Below are 16,153 nucleotides of genomic sequence, written 5' to 3' on the forward strand. Positions count from 1 at the left end.
GCCCTCCACGCGCCGGGGGCGGGGCCCGTGGGCGAGGCTCCGAGGCGGAGTCTCCACGCCCCGCCCAGTGGCCGGGCCCTGCCGCGCCGCTGCGGCTCCTCCTCCCTCCTTCCGTCCGCGCTCCTCCCGTCAGTCCTTCCTTCCTGCGGCGCCTGCTCGCTTCGAGGTATGGGGCAGCGCCTCCGGCCCGTCAGCACCACCTGAGGATCCCGGAAGTCGCCCCCGCCATGGAAGACGACCAGGAGCTGGAGAGGTAACGGCCGAGGAGGGGGACGGGAGGAGCTGGCCGCGCCCTGCGCCGGGAGCCCGCGGCCGACCGGGGCCTTAGCCTCCGCGGCCCGGCCTGGCAGCGAGGGCCTGGCTGGGAAGACAGTCGAGGAGGGAGCAGTGGGCGCCAGGGCGGGGAGAGGGGCCCCGATCGGGAAGGGAGGGGGGGACACCTGGGTTGCTTGAGTGGAGACTCTCAGTACACTCGATATCAAGGAGGGAACACGAGTTGTGAGACCAGAGTTAAGCTCCCTAACTGCCCACCCCCATTTGGAACAGGAAGAGCAAATAAAGCTAACGTGCACCAGGCCACTGTTCCCCGAGCGATGGGGGTGGTGTGTTGGTCGGGCCCAAGTCCCTCCTCTGTGCCGAGCGCTAATTGATCCACTCTGTGCGCTGAGCGCTTTCTCCCTCATGCTTGGTGCTCTTCTCAGACTTTCCATTCTAATTTCCTTACCTCCTGCAAACGGAAGCCCTAGTTGGCCCTGCACGTTGATGATCTTTAGTTTCTATTTTTATTATAATCTGCGCTTTTCCACGCCTTTCAACTTCCTTTTCATCCTTTAGCAAGGCCCACCCTATTCTAATCCTATTCCTTTCTTGTGAGCCTACCAAAAGAAAATTTTAGCAAACTTTTTTGTTTTAAGGACACTCCCCTTGTGGCCATGTGGACGGCCAAATGGAAGAGGGAGAAATTGGAGGCAATAAATTATTGACTGCTAGAATACGTGGAGGCAGGAAGATAATAAGGGCTAATGCTAATCGTTCTGTGTAATTGGAGTGCATTAGAGTAATAACGTGTTGATATTGTGATACAGTAGATGAAAAAAAGCTAGTTACAAAACCGTATTCAGTGTGATCTCATTTTTATAAAAAATATGTGTGTAGAAAAATATCTGGATTGAAGACCCCAATGGCTGAAGGCGAGAGGAAGACAGCCCTGGAAATGGTCCAGGCAGCTGGGACAGATAGACACTGTGTGACATTTGTATTGCACGAGGAGGACCATACCCTAGGAAATTCTCTTCGTTACATGATCATGAAGAACCCGGAAGTGGAGTTTTGTGGTTATACTACAACCCATCCTTCAGAGAGCAAAATTAATTTGCGCATACAGACTCGAGGTGCCCTTCCAGCTGTTGAGCCCTTTCAGAGAGGCCTGACTGAGCTCATGAATGTCTGCCAGCATGTGCTTGACAAGTTTGAGGCCAGCATAAAGGAATATAAGGATCAAAAAGCCAGCAGAAATGAAGCCACATTCTAGTCCCTTATGCACTATACAGGGAGGACTGACCACTAGGATATTCTATTCGTGCTCTTGCAAAACCCAGAAGTAAACGTTTGTGATTACATGATCTGTCCTGCAGAGAGGCCTGCTTCTAGCTCTTAACCCATTTCAGCTGTTGGAGTCCCTGCAAGAAACTGTATTCTTCTAATAAATTCCCTCTTTTATTTAAACTGATTTGAGTGGTTCTTGTTCCTTTGTCCTCAAGGTTGACTATTTTAGGTTTTTGTGGGGTTTTTTTTTCTTTTAATTGAACCAACATTGAAAGTGAGGAAACTATGAGATAATCAGAGGCCTAGACAAGGACTTTGATCAAGGGAATTGAAAGGAATGTGTATGCACATCTGTGATTGGGGGCGAGGGAGAGATGCAATAGAGCATGAGCCCAGATAGGCTGTGGATAGTCTAGACAAGAAAGGTGGGAGTGAAGGGAGGACTTGGCCTCTTCCTAGATGTTTTTAGTAATTCATGAGACAACTGCATCCTTTGCTATGATTGGTAGATTGGGCAAGGGTGGGAAATAATTTGAAAGAATTGTGAGAATTCTGGTTTCACGTGAGAATGTTAGGTGGTATCAGGCTCCATCTTTATGGTAGCATTTATAAGACAGATACCAGTTCAGTGCTCTAATTTCAGGGTGCTCATATATTAAAGAAGGAGAAAACTGGGATGACCAGATAATATTTTCATTCCTTGGGTAGGTATCTCAGTATAGCCCAGGGTTACATTAAAAGGAACAGTATTTGAGAGAAGGTAAGGACAGGGAAGAGGAAACTTGCATGTGGGGAAAATGATTTTTTTTGGAAAACCTAAAATATTCCTAAATCACACTTAACAGCTGCCCTATTTACCTCTTCAGCCTTGTGTCTCATACCTGTCCTACCCCCACTTGACTCTTAATTCACCCTAAATATCTGTCAACCTTTGAACCTGAGCACCCCACCCCCCAGTACTCTGAGAGGGGAATCTGCTTTAGGTATGGAAGCAGAGAGGACCTTCCAGAGATTACAGGAAGAGAAGGAGCTGGCTGTGCAAAAAGAAAAAGCATTCTGGGGGAATAGCACTTGCAAAAGTCCTGAAGCAGAACACTGGTGGTTTGAGGAAATAAAGGTCTTGAAAGATGTGCATATCTGTAGCAGGGCCAGCAAGGAGGAGAAGGGCCTACGATAGACTCCACGGGAAGAGCTCTGGTGTGGGAAGGACTTTGGGAAGTACAATGGGAAGACATCTGAATAACTGATCACAGCGTGTTGTAATGGATTGTAGAGAGGCCAGGGTTGAAGCAGATAAACTGTAAGAGCTGAAGTGGCCTGGAAGGGCCATAAGCTAGTGATGGAGAAAAGATTGTGGATTTGAGATACGTTTGAGAGCCAAACAGGCACAGAATTGGTAGACCTCAGGAGTTGGATGTGGAAGGTGAGGAAAGAAGGGTGACTCCTATCGAGGTGTGGGGCGAAATTACTGACACGGGAAGCCTGGTGGGGGGTTGGGGGGATTGATTGGGAGGTAGAGAAGGTGACTGAAATCCAAAGTTCCCTGTTGAATGAGGTAATCTGTAGACAGGAGTTGGAGGCCATGAAAGAGATTTAAATAGAGATAAACTTCGTGAGTTCTTGCCATAAAGATGAAGTAAATCCGTAGAAACTGGAATGTGATTAAGAAGAGGGCTTGGGACTTTTCCCTGGTGGTCCAGTAGTTCAGACTGCATTTCCACTGCAGGGGACAAGGGTTGGATCCCTGATCGGGGAACCAAGATCCCACATGCCGTGTGGCAAGGCCAAAGAATTAAAAAAAATTTTTAAATAAATAAGAGGGGCCACGCCAAGCCTTGAATAAGCTCAGTATTTAAAGGTTGGGCAAAAGAGCAACCAATGACGTGGTGGGAAAGTCTGCAGACAGTCGAGCTGTGGAAGCCAAGACTTTCAAAGAGGGGAGAATGATGCATGAGTCACATGAGGACAGAAAAATATGGGTTGGAATTAACGGGGAGGTTGATGGGCAGCTGGCAGCCTTAGTTTAGGGCCTAAAAAGGCTAAGCATTAACACTCGTACAAGAAGAATGGCTTAGTTTGGGTTTTCCAATAATGAAAATATACTGTAGGACGTCGGAGACTAAATTAAGTGGGAGGAGGAATGGATGGGGAAAGATCAAAGTTACGGGGCAGGGACAGGGAGTATTTTCCCAGGGTAATAGTAAGAGAAAGCCAATGTCAGTGTGAGGATATTAGCACTTGCAGATGTAAGGAAGTCCTAAAGGCATAGTGGTAAACAATCAAACACTTGTTTGCCTCTTCTACAATTCTGCCTATGAGTAGTTCGGTGGTGATAGGAAACAGGATTATTTAAATGAAGTTCAATGCCTATGAACCAAGACCTGTCAGGAGATGAAAGCCAAGTTTAATTAGTGGACATAACAGTGTGGAATGGTGATAGTAGACTGGAGTTATCAATAACAGTACACCCACTGGTGGAGATGCACCCACTGGTGGCCACCTGCCACATCTCCTGGCTTCATTGCTCCTAGAAGGATTTATTGTCACTGATGATGTGGCATGCAGTCTTGAACCTGTTTAGGGTAGCCGTAAACTCAGGAACATACAAAACACCTTGACAAGGCAGACGTGTGAAAGGAAAAAACAGGGCAGGGCAGGCAGGATAACCATGAGTCACTGTGGTGTGGGAGGAATCTTTGCAAAAAGTCTGCAGGAACCTAAGGGAAGGCAGAACTGGTCGATGAAAAAGTGAGGGAGATAGATAAGAATCATACATTTATTTATATAAACTGAAAAAAACTTGATCAGTGTCTGATTTGCTAACAGCATTTCACTCTAAATAAAATATCAATGGTTCAAGCTCAGAAATTCTGTCCAGCTATAAAGTACTGTGCTTTTAAAGAGCCAGTTATTAAATAAAATGATTTTATATGTCAAAGGCTTTTAATATATAATCATTTGAGTACTTGCCTAGCACTTTCCATTTTCAAAGCACTTTACAAACTATTTATAAATTGCATATAGCTGTGACATCTAAGTGTTCTAATTAGTTGTTATAATGCATAGGGGTCTACAAAATCTCTGTGGAGATGAAAAGGTGTCTACATAGAAAGTGGTCCTATCAGTGTCATTCTGAACCGAAGAGTGTCTTGCATTTCCGGAAATACGAAAGCACACCAAATTCTACGGCCCACCATTCCCCACCCTTCTTTTTTCCCTTAAACATGTTATTAAGACTATAGGTAGACAAAGGTCATCTTTTCCGGTTAGGAAAATTCAGAGTCAGAGACAGTCTTTGTACTATCCTTCAAACTGGGCTTCTAGGCAATTTGCCCAGATCTACCGGTCTGCTTTCAGGTACTTATTAAGACCCCAAATCCAGCCCTTTTGTGCTCAAATTCTTAACATGGGTTTTTCTTTTGCCATTTGAAAATTTATAAATTACAGTTACTGTATGGTCTGTATTATTTTTTCATAATGAAATTCCTTCCAAATCTAGATTTTTGGATCTCTGTACAGCACATATGTACCCAGTAGTGGTAACAGTCCTGAGAAATGGTGGACATAAGAGAATATGAGTCTGTCCTAAAAAGCCCTCTGCTTTTGGAGAGGGCAGACAAGAGCTGTACACATGAAAAAGGTATCAGATTGCATTTACGACCAAGTGCCCTGATGTGCAGTGTAGGGTATTATCTGCTGAACACAGAATGGAATTGGCGAGGGACACTCTTGTAGCAAAGATTGTTTCATGCGCACCCACTCTGCCAGCCACTGTCCTGGGCTCTGGAGAGAGAAAACCATCGGGCAGCCTGCCTTCCAGTAATTCATGGAGTACTGAAGTAGGCAAACTTATAAGAGAAATAGTGTTCCAGGATAAATGGTTTCCTTTTTCCCGGTGTAAAGAAGCCATTCGAGATTCTCGAGCTAGGGAATGCCATAAAGGTTTCGCTTTTTTGTCCTACACCTGTGCAGAATGAATGAGTGGAATGAAATGTCGGAAGATAGCTGGGAGTTAGGGGGCATTTGTAACAGTCCAGGTGTAATGTAAGGGGGCACAGTTGTAGGCGTGGAGGTAAAAGGATGGATACTAGAAACCTGCTGGAAAAAAATAACTTGGAGGCAGATTCTCTGTAGGGGTACAGGTGAGAGAGGTGGAGCAGGACCCCACATCCATGCCTTTCACAGCCCTTTGTTTTCCTACCACTCCCTTGCAACCAAAACCAGTAAGGCAGGATTTACCATCTCCTCTCCTAAACCTGTCCTTGATAATAGGAGTCCACCCTTACCACCTTCCCCTACCTGGTGAGAATTCACATCTTTAACAAGGTCGAGACTCCAGGGCTACAGATGTGGAAAGTGGGGGTGGGGAGAGGACATGGGGCAGTGAGCTGACCGGCCCTTGCTGCCCTCTGCCTGCACCAAGTGGCTCTCAAAGGGAGCATCGAATTCATTCATTCGTTTGTTGGGCAAAATCACTGAGCACACGCTAGATGCAGGCACGGTTTAGGTACTAGGGGGACAGCAGGGAACAAGTTGCCCCACGTGCAGTCTATTTTCTAACAGCAGAAGTAGGAAACAAGTGTATAAATATCAGAAGTAGAAAACAAACAAGTGTATAAATATATAATGTAATTAAGGTAGTGATGTAAACAGGAAGTAAAAGAATCATGGGGTTTGAGAAGGCACGGAGAGTTTGATTAGTTGAGGAGGGCTTTTCTGAGGAGGTGACATGTGAGCAGAGAAAAGAGAGAGACCAAGGAAAAATGAGAACATGCTAAGAATTTTCTAGAAGATAAACTTAGATTACTGAGCCACGAAAAAAGCAAAATGATGAACCTTTTTAAAGGAATAAACTTTCAGCCTTGTATGTGTGTGTAGTGTTTATTAGTGCCTAAAGTCATATCATGTGTCTTTAATCTGTATATGTACTGACCTAATAATTATAATAAAGAATTTTGAGTTATTGTGCGGGGCAGTAGGATACTGTAGGAGTTTGGGATTGGCTAATAGATGTATGTGTATTAGGAGAGTTGATCTTACTTTTGTTTTTGGTATTTTTGAAAGAAGCATACCTTTCTTAGAAGCAGAAGTGGTTGTGCCTGGGATCCTGCACATCTTTTCAGGCTAAATAACTGATAACCGCGAGGCAGTATCGTGTAGGAGTTAAGAGCTTGCGCTGTCGGAATCACACCGCCTGAGTCTTGGTCTTCGTGCTAGACTTTCTAGCTATGTGACCTTGGACAAGCTGTCTGACCTCTTTGTGCCTGAGATTCTTCATCTGTAAGGCTGGGATAACAATAATACCATATAGGGATGTTGTAACTCTTAATTTAGACAGTATAGTCAAAGTGCTTAGGGCAGTATCAGGCCCATATAGCATGCTCTCAATCAAGGTTAGCTATTAATGTTATTACTATAATATCCTTAATTGTGTCAAACAAGCTGGTTTCATTCATATTTCTTCTAGGTGAAAACTTGAAAACAAAAACCTTAGTGCCCTCTGTTTTTTTGTTTTGTTTTGTTTTCTCTGGCTAAATGCAGCACTATAATATAAATTTATGGACCCCTGTATGTAAGGTTATCAGTCTGCTACAGCCATTGCTTTTTAAAAAAAGATAGTTTAAAATAGCATCCCTAATGTAACTGAATATAGATAAAAATCAAAGATAAATGGATTGTGTTTCTCCTCTTTTCACAAAGAGATTAAGATTCTGATGGAATACTCATAGTCCTCCTCAAGCTTCAAGACAAAGGTTAAGTAGGAAGGAAAAGCAAGTTCTATATATAGCACATGGATACCTGGTTGGGTACCAGGTATCTGAATATTGATAGGAGCTCAGGGCTCAAGCTATGTCAGCTAAGCATAAAACTGCCTAAAATAGAATATATTGGTATTTTACCTACTGATTCTCAGTAACTTCCAGGTTTGTTATGTAAGGCTCTTAATAAATGTCAGAAAGAAGAGCTACCTGTGTGCTTTTCTAAGTTTACCATGCTGACTTGGGTCAGACCTCAGAGCAATTGTAGGTAATGCCTCAAACCGATTCTCTCAAAAGGGCTCCTAGAGAAAATCAGGCTGCCCAGAGCATCTGATTGGACAGCGACTGGACCAGTTGGCTTAACAACACTTTGGGGTTTGCAGGGGGGTTTTTGGTTTTTCTTTTTTAAGGGTGAAAGAGGCTTTCTTTCTAGGGGCCTCTTTCAACAGTACTGTGTAGAGGGGAAGTGCAAGGACTCCGAAGGCAGAGGGCCTGGTTTGAATCTCCGCTTTCCTGCTTCCTAACTTGCAAATGTGAGAGAGCCACTCAGCCCTTCTGAGCCTCAGTTTCCTTATCTATAAAACTGAGCAGATACTAATACCTACTTTATAGGGTTACTGTTTAGCACGATTCCTAGTACACCTAAGTACTCAAACATTAGCTCTCACTGTTATTGTTGTCATGTTGGCGCTTGTTTAAGGTGGTTAGTGGGGGCTAGAACAGCAGCCTTCTAGGGCTGGGTGCTTCTCTACCCGTGGGGGTCTCTGCCTGTCTCTTCTTTTCGCATCGCACTGGGCTTCGCGCTTCTTTCAGACTTGCCCAGCTTGTTCCCATTTCAGGGCCTTGGCGCTTGCCCTTGACGTCCCCAGCCCCTCTCCCCCCGCATCTTTACATGGCTGTCTCTTTCAAGGTACTCACTCAGAGGCCATCCTTGACCACTGTGTCAGTTACCCGTTGCCGTATACCAAATTGTCCTAAAACTCAGCCGCTGAAATCAAAAAACATTTCTCACCATTTCTGTGGGTCAGGAATCTGGTTGGAGCTGAGCTGGAGGAATCTGACTCAGGACCTCTTACAAGGCTGCAGTCAAGGTGTCACCTGGGCTGCAGCTGTCTCCAGGCCTGAATGGGGGTGATGGGCTTCCAAGCTTGCTCACATGGGACGGCCTCGCGCCATGGCTTCTGGCTTCCCCTAGAGCAAGAGATCCAGGGAAGAGGGAGAACGCAAGATGGAAGCTCAGTCTCTCTATACCCTCATCTCAGCAGTGACAGTCCATCACGTCTGCCCTGCTGTGTCTGTCAGAAGTGAAGGGAAGGGGTTGTACGAGGGCAGGAATGCCAGGAGGTGGGGAATCCTTAGGACCACCTCAGAGACTGCCTAACCCCAGATAACACGTGTGCCGACAGCCAGACCTCCATTGCTTTCTGTCCCTTGACTTGGTTTCATTCCTTCAGAGTCCTCACTGTTAACTGACGTTAATATTATGTATTTATCCATTTATTGTCTAACTCCACTTGAATGTAGGCTTTCAGAGGGCAAGGGCTTTGTCCTTGTTTGCTTTTGTATCCCCAGCACTAAAATCCATGCCAGGCACGCAGTAGGCTCTTGTCAGTCCTTAGTTGATGAACGAATGGATGACTGTGTGTGCGTGATTGAGCGTCAGTGTCTAAGCATGACTGCCACGGCAGGGAGGGAAAACTGCAGTTGCACTGACATTATTTTGTACACTTATCGGCTGACACTTGCATACTCAGCCACCACAGTAATAAGCTCCGAGAAGAAAAGGGCTTCTCGAGTGGGGCAAGGAAGCATGCCTGTCCTGTGGCTTCAGTGGGAGGAACAGCTGAGGTGATGAGCGTCGTGGAGCACCTCAGTGAAGGTGGCCACACCTTATACTCCATCTCACTGATGTCTTCTCTATATTGCCAAGAGCCCTGGATACGGACATCCCTTACCACCTCTATCCCATGCAACATTTGTTACCTTTTCTCCTACTGGTCTAAAATAAAAGGCAAGCACACCTCCCACTCAAGGGTGCTCAAAGGACATTCTGATTTTGCAGTAACAACTATATGGAAGGGTGATGTGGATTATCCTGGGATCTTGTCCCCACAGAATTCTAGTGGAACAAACATGGTAGAATTATTATTTTGGGTACCACGAGGTGGAATTCCAAGGATGTGATTCTAAGGCATGCTGTTTTGTCAATGCCAAATACTACATCCATTTCCTGGCCAGCTGTCTGATAAATCTATGCTGTTTATTACAAGTAGCCTTGCTTTGGAAAAATACAGAATATATGTCTTTTTTTCCAGCAGTTATTCTAAAGTCCTGCCATGGACCAGGTACATTAGGGATACAAAAATGAATCTCCTTTGGTTCCTGCCTTCACAGAGTTTGCAACCAGGGTAGACCAAAGAGCTGTGTATTTCAGGACTAAAGGAAAGGTGTCATTTCTTCTAACTTGTCCACCTTGTTCAAAACCATAGCCCCTCCCCCAACACCCACACCCTGCAGTATTTTTTTAAATATAGCCCTATTGAATTCACCTATTTGTTGCATTTATTCTATATTATCTATTCCTCCCCCACCCCTGCCACACACACATACTATAACATAAGCTTCATGAAGGCAGAGACTTTTGTGTTCACCGATGTCTCTGTAGCCCCTGGAGCAGTGCCTGAAGCATAGTAGGTGTTCAAAAAATATTTATCACATGAATGAATAGAAGATGGACACTCTGTATTTTTTAACTGAATATCCTAAGAGCGGAATTTGAATTTGTAATGCTGAAATAACTATAAGCTTTGGGGTTGAGAACCACAAGTTTGTCGTTAGTTGTATGTCTTCAGCTGCATACTCTGTCCACATGGAGATGACAACATGCTGGGAGCCACAGGGAGGAGTTCACTGAGCAAAGGTGGTCATGACCAGAGCAGGCAGAGATGGAGTCCCAACCAAGTATCCCGCACAGCAGGAACCACTCAGACCTTACACATGCATCGACCAGGTGGTAGGGGAGTCCAGAGAAGTCACCTGAGCTAAGAAAAGTTGGCTGTGTTGTTTTATTTGGATCTGAAAGGCCAGAAGTGGTTCCCATTGAGTGCATCTCATAGTCATATAGTCATAAGCACTGACCCCCAAGGCAGCCGCTGTTGACTCTGTGAGCACCTGCTCTACTTCACATACCTACTGTATGGTTTCAGATTTGGGGAGTTCACTGGACAATAATATTTCAAAAAATAAAATCTAATAGGGTGAACTGATGTAGTGTCGCATAGTTTTATTTTGCCATTGAAAATGAACTTTGTTTTGGTTGGAAACTGTCAGAAATCCCAGTCTTTATATGGCCTGATAGCACATAAAGGTCTCCAGTGTGTGTTTTCCAACACCATCAAGCAATCCGTCAAGCAGTGCAATTCTGACACTGTCTGCCCGGAGACAGTATCAGAGCTCACTCGGTCCCACAAGACTGCACCTACCCAACCCCACTTCAGATGCCAGCTGCAAATCCAGGTTGTTTTACCTGTGCTTCTGACCTACTGGCTGTAAACCGGAAGTTCTCATGACCCCATCCCTGGGCCCAGTTAATTTGTTAGAGTGGCTCACGGAATTCAGAGAAACATTTACTTACTTTTTATCAGTTTATTATAAAGGATACAGATGAACAGCCAGATGAAGAGGTGCATGGGCAAGGACTGTGGGGGGGTCGGGGGGGGTGAAGTTTCCATGCCTTTTCTGGGCAACCACCTCTCCTCAAATCACGCACTCACCAGCCCGGAAGTTCTCTGTACCCTGTCCTTTTGGGGTTTTATGGAGGCTTCATTACACAGGCATAATTGATTAAATCATTGCCATTGGTGGTAGAACTCAATCTCTAGCCCCTTTCTCCTCCCCAGAGGTCTGCGGATGGGACTGAAATTCCAACTCTCTAATCAGCGATTGGTTATCCTGGCGACCAGCCCCCATCCTTAGGTTACCCAGGGCTTTCCCTAAAATCACCTCATCAAAACGAATGACAGCTTTATAGCTCTCATCAATTAGGAAATCCCCATGGTTTTAGGAGCTCTGTGTCAGGAATGGGAGGAAAACCAAACATATATTTCCTACTATATAAGTCAGCATATCATAAGACCAAACAGAGAATTAAATGAAGCATTCTATAATTTGACATCTGTTATGCCATTTTTATCACATTAGCTCCACAGTAAGATGCACAGACTCTTCAGTTTTCTCTGGGATCCTCAGAGCATTTGGTCCACAACTCTTAATTTCTCACCACCATGCTTGGTAAATTATATGGGATTTCAGAATGAATTTTCATTGGAGCTTAGATTTCAAGATGAGGGGGACGTATCATTGAGATTCCTCATCTAAAGTTATTTCAGATCCTGGCTTGCTTGCTTAACTCTGTTCTGCATACTTAAGCATAAATCCTGGTGTTTAGAATACTTAACAGGGTTTTTATTCGGAAGTGATTAATATTTAATTGGGGATATAAGTGTCAATTATCGTCTCATTCCCTGAAGATGAAGAAAAAAGTATAATCACCAAGTTCAGTGTCTATCAAAGTAAAAGAGGTGGATTTATGTTCTCCATCAGAGCTTGTAATCTACGCCTTCAGGACTTGGTTCCACAGTTGTTTTCCTGGTTTTTGTTTATTTGTTTTCATGGCAAAGGCTGTACTTTGTCATTAAATGGATGGGGAAAGTGGGGATTCTAGAGCCTTATGATTAGAAACTGTTCTGCCGCTGGGACATGAAAAGATGCTCAACAACACGTCTCATCAGGGAAATGCAAGTTAAAACCACAATGAGATATCACCTCACACCTGTCAGAACGGCTGTTATAAAAAGACAAGAAATAACAAGTGCTGGTGAGGGTGTGGAGAAAGGGAGCCCTCCCACACTGCTGGTGGGAGTGTCAATTGGTGCACAGTATGAAGTGTCTTGAAAAAATTAAAAATAGAACTACCATCAGCCCAGCAATTCCACTCCTGGGTATTCATCCAAAGAAAACAAAAACACTAATTCAAAAAGATACATGCACCCCTATTTCATTGCAGCATTATTTACAATAGCCAAGATATACAAGCAACCTAAGTGCCCAGCGATAGATGAACAGATAAAGAAGATGTGTACGTGACAGAACATTACTCAGCCATAAAAAAGAATGAAATCTTGCCATTTGCAACAACGTGGATGGACCCAGAAGGTAATATGAAATAAATCAGACAGAGAAAGACATATACTGTGTGAAATCACTTATGTGGAATCTTAAAAAAAACAGAACAAATGAACACACATAACTAAACAGAAACAGAGTCATAGATAGAGAGGAAAAACAGATAGTTGCCAGAGAGGAGGGAGCTGGGGAAGGGAGAGAAATAGGTGAGGGAGATTAAGAGGTACAGACTTTTAGTTACAAAATAAATGAGTCAGGTATGAAATGTACAGTGTGGGGAATATAATCAATAATTATGTAATATCTTTGATGGTGACAGGTGACAGCTAGACATCATGGTGATCATTTTGAAATGTATAAAAATATCAAATCACTGTGTTTATACCAGGAAATAACATAGTGTTGTAGGTCAATTATACTTCAAAAACAAACAAACCAACTCATAGAAAAGTGACCAGATTTGTGGTTTCCAGAGGCAGGAGGTGAGGAGAGGGGGAACTGGATGAAAGTAGTCAAGGTACAAACTTCTAGTTATAAGATAAATAAGAACACTAGGGATGCGATGTACAACACGATAAATACAGTTAACGCTGCTGTATGTTATATATGAAAGTTGGTAAGAGGGTAAATCCTAAAGAGTTCTCATCACAAGGGAAAATGTTTTTTTCTATTTTTTTAATGTTGCATCTATATGAGATGATGGATGTTCCCTGAATTTACTGTGGTCATAATTTCATGATGTATGTGAGTCAAATCATTATGCTGCACATCTTATATAGTGCTGTATGTCAGTTATATCCCAATAAAACTGGAAGAGAAAAAAAAAAAACTGTTCTGCTGAAAATGTCAGTCTTTAGGAGTATCAGCCTGCAGGTGCGTCACTGCCTGCTGCCCAGACTTGCAGCAAGCATGCCAAAGGTTCCCTTTCTGTTTTCTTGTTGTAATAAGCTGGTCGCCATCTGAGAGCAGTGTGCTTCAGAACAAGCCCGGACGTGAAGAATCCAGCTAGGCTTATTGCTAGGCTTATTCCTAGCCAGAAGCAGACACGCAACTGTGACTGAAGTAAGAAGACCAGCCAGGTGGACAAACCAGTTTACACCTCCTTCAAGGCAGATGATGTGTTTCCCATTTATAGAGAAAGAAACTGAGGTCTGGAGAAGTTAAGTAACCGCCCTAAGGCTGTACGGCTAGTGAGTGGAATGAACCGAAGACAGCCTGAACCCTGAGGTTCAGCTTTTATGTCCATGATGTTGCCTGTGTTACCCCCTGCAGGAAGACAGGAAAGCTTTGCCAGAGCGTGTGCTCCAGAGAGTTCAGTTTGAGAGACAAAACTATTGACCAGTAATCCTTGTTTATTTCTAAATTCAGGCTGAAACGTGTTGGAAATGGGACTGTTTTCTATAAAACTTAACCATGAAAAGAGTCACTGAGTTACAGACTATCTGGTCAAGAACGTAGATATAGGCTTACTAATAGTCGCTTCATGAAAATATCATTTTCCATATTATTAAACTTCATTGGCATTATCTTTAAGTACATTAACTTTTTAATCGATGTTATGCCAAAGCAGCACTTGATCATCCTCAAAAGGTAGAAGACATCTTCCTGGACGGGATAAAGTAAGGGTGTGTGTGAGCGGAGAGGACTCAGATGTCCAGGTCAGATCAGGTGTCCCCTGATGGTTTGCCCCTGGATGAGGCAGCCTCCCTAAGCCTTAGTGGTCTAACACATACAAAGGGGACAATAACTGAAAAGGTTCTTCTGAGGGTCAGTGAGATCGTATGTTCTGCTCTTAATCACCGTGCACATGATACATACTATTATATGGTATTTTTGTGTTTTAGTTAACAATATAACAATCGATACTATAGACCCATTTAAAATTTTTCTTAAGATAATACATTTGTTCAGTGCTTTATAGCTACAAAGTAATTATATATATGATTGTGTTTGATCCCCATACAAACTCTGAAAGGGTAGTAGAGATATCTTCATTTTATAGATGGTGTAACCAAGATGACAAGAAAAATCACAGAGTCAGTAAGGGCAGAACTGGGATCATCCTCTCCACTGCACTGTGGCCGCTTCCTCATTTTCCTAAGGTGACTTGAACATGTCCTTGGTTCAAACCTAGGAAGTGGGAACTGCTGGATCCCTCTTCTAAGAGCATCAAGAGATGTGGTAGAGAATGTATAATAGTAGAACAAGTATCAGGTAATTCTACTCAGTCTGAACTTCTCAGGTGAGAGATTCTGCTCTCAAGCTTGAACTTTCCAGAGCTTGTCCCTGTATTGGTCACATCCACCAGGAAGTTGCCCAGCTGCTGACTTTGCACGGAGCAGACCTAGTTCCCGAATGAACACAACTGTCTGAAAAGCCAAAGAGCCAGGACCACTGGCTTTCATTTTGTGCATATGAGATAGGATGCTTTCATGTAATTCGTTTCTGATCATGTATTTCATAGGTCATGGGAGGGAATTCTGTTCTGACTGGGGCTCTGCCCATCTCCCTGTCATTAGATACAGGAAATTTCCTCTGACTTAACCATAGGAAGATAGAATTTCCTTTATATTATTTGCACTGATAAATAACCCCTGAGCTTTTCATCAAAACAGAAATATGCAACAGATAAAAATTAACATTCTGCAAGTTTTTCTTTACAGTATAAATGAAAAGAGGAGGTACTGAGATTAAAGTTTTGTTTTGGCAAATTCAGATACCTAAATGACCCCTTGTCCCTCCCAAGAAACATCAATGCAAAGAAAGCCCTCTGTACCGCTCATCTTTTTCAATCCTTGCAGTGCATCTGTGAGCCGGGGCTCAGGCTCATTTTACGGAGAGGAAACGTACTCAGAGAAGGTACTTAACTTGTCCAGAGCACCCAGGTGGCTAGTGGAGCTGGCTCCCACTGTCCCACACTGTTCTCCAACATGAAACACAGTTTCCATAGTAAAAGCTTTTGATCTATCCTGCTTTGAAGTTAATAATTTAGGTACTTTTAAATAGGTTTTCATTTTTATATGATTAAGCAATTACAGCAAATGACTTCAAGTAACATTTTCCAGGCTGAGTGAGTTTCAGTTAACACTACCCCTGACTGCAGCCAGGACCCAGTTTCCCGTAAACCATCACTGGGTGGGGTCTTCTAGTGTGATTCATAACACAGTTGTAGACACACTAGTGCTGGTCCTTGTAAGGTTATACTCCAAAGGTAATGACCTTGGGCTGAAGTATCATAATTATGGTCTATCCCCTCCTAATTTCTCCCCAGGATGACTGAAACATGCCATCCAGGTTCTGGCCGGGGGTGGGGGGAGAAGAAATATAATTGTGAATTAAATGTTCCCCCCGCCCCCCCCAAAAAAGTCAGGTAACTATTTAGTTTTAGGCAAGTTATTAACCTCTCTAAACCATCATTTCCTTGGCTTTATATGATAATGTTAAATTAGATGACCTCTAACAGGAAACTCCCCTTACATTTTCATAATATAGTATTATATTTAATGGATCTTTACCTGAACATTTTAATTCACTTTGGTTTCTTTCCTCGCCTGTTATAGTAAAAAGAGCCTTGTAAGTACTTGGATTTGAGGTCTCTCTGGGAACACTGAATGTGTAGGAATTAATACAGAAGTTTAGCATATGGCCCGATTTCTATCAAGCAA

The 16,153-nt window shown here is 43.5% G+C and overlaps 2 protein-coding genes across 2 annotated transcripts in view; both read left to right on the forward strand.

Moving 5' to 3' along the window:
• The first annotated feature begins 119 nt into the window (after nt 1–119).
• Nucleotides 120–16,153, forward strand: part of LOC132508621 (protein POLR1D-like) — a 41,995-nt gene continuing 25,961 nt past the window's right edge. The window contains exon 1 of the mRNA XM_060128939.1: nt 120–253. Coding sequence (XP_059984922.1) covers nt 228–253 — 26 coding nt within the window. The 5' untranslated portion in view covers nt 120–227. The remainder of the gene's footprint in view (nt 254–16,153) is intronic.
• On the forward strand, nt 125–1,729 carry POLR1D (RNA polymerase I and III subunit D). Its single transcript, XM_060128938.1, has 2 exons — nt 125–253; nt 1,156–1,729. Exons 1-2 carry the CDS (start codon nt 228–230, stop codon nt 1,529–1,531), a joined length of 402 nt encoding a protein of 133 aa, XP_059984921.1. The 5' UTR covers nt 125–227; the 3' UTR covers nt 1,532–1,729.

Source organism: Lagenorhynchus albirostris, chromosome 18 (genome assembly GCF_949774975.1).
Source record: "Lagenorhynchus albirostris chromosome 18, mLagAlb1.1, whole genome shotgun sequence".
Taxonomy (NCBI): Eukaryota; Metazoa; Chordata; class Mammalia; order Artiodactyla; family Delphinidae; genus Lagenorhynchus; species Lagenorhynchus albirostris.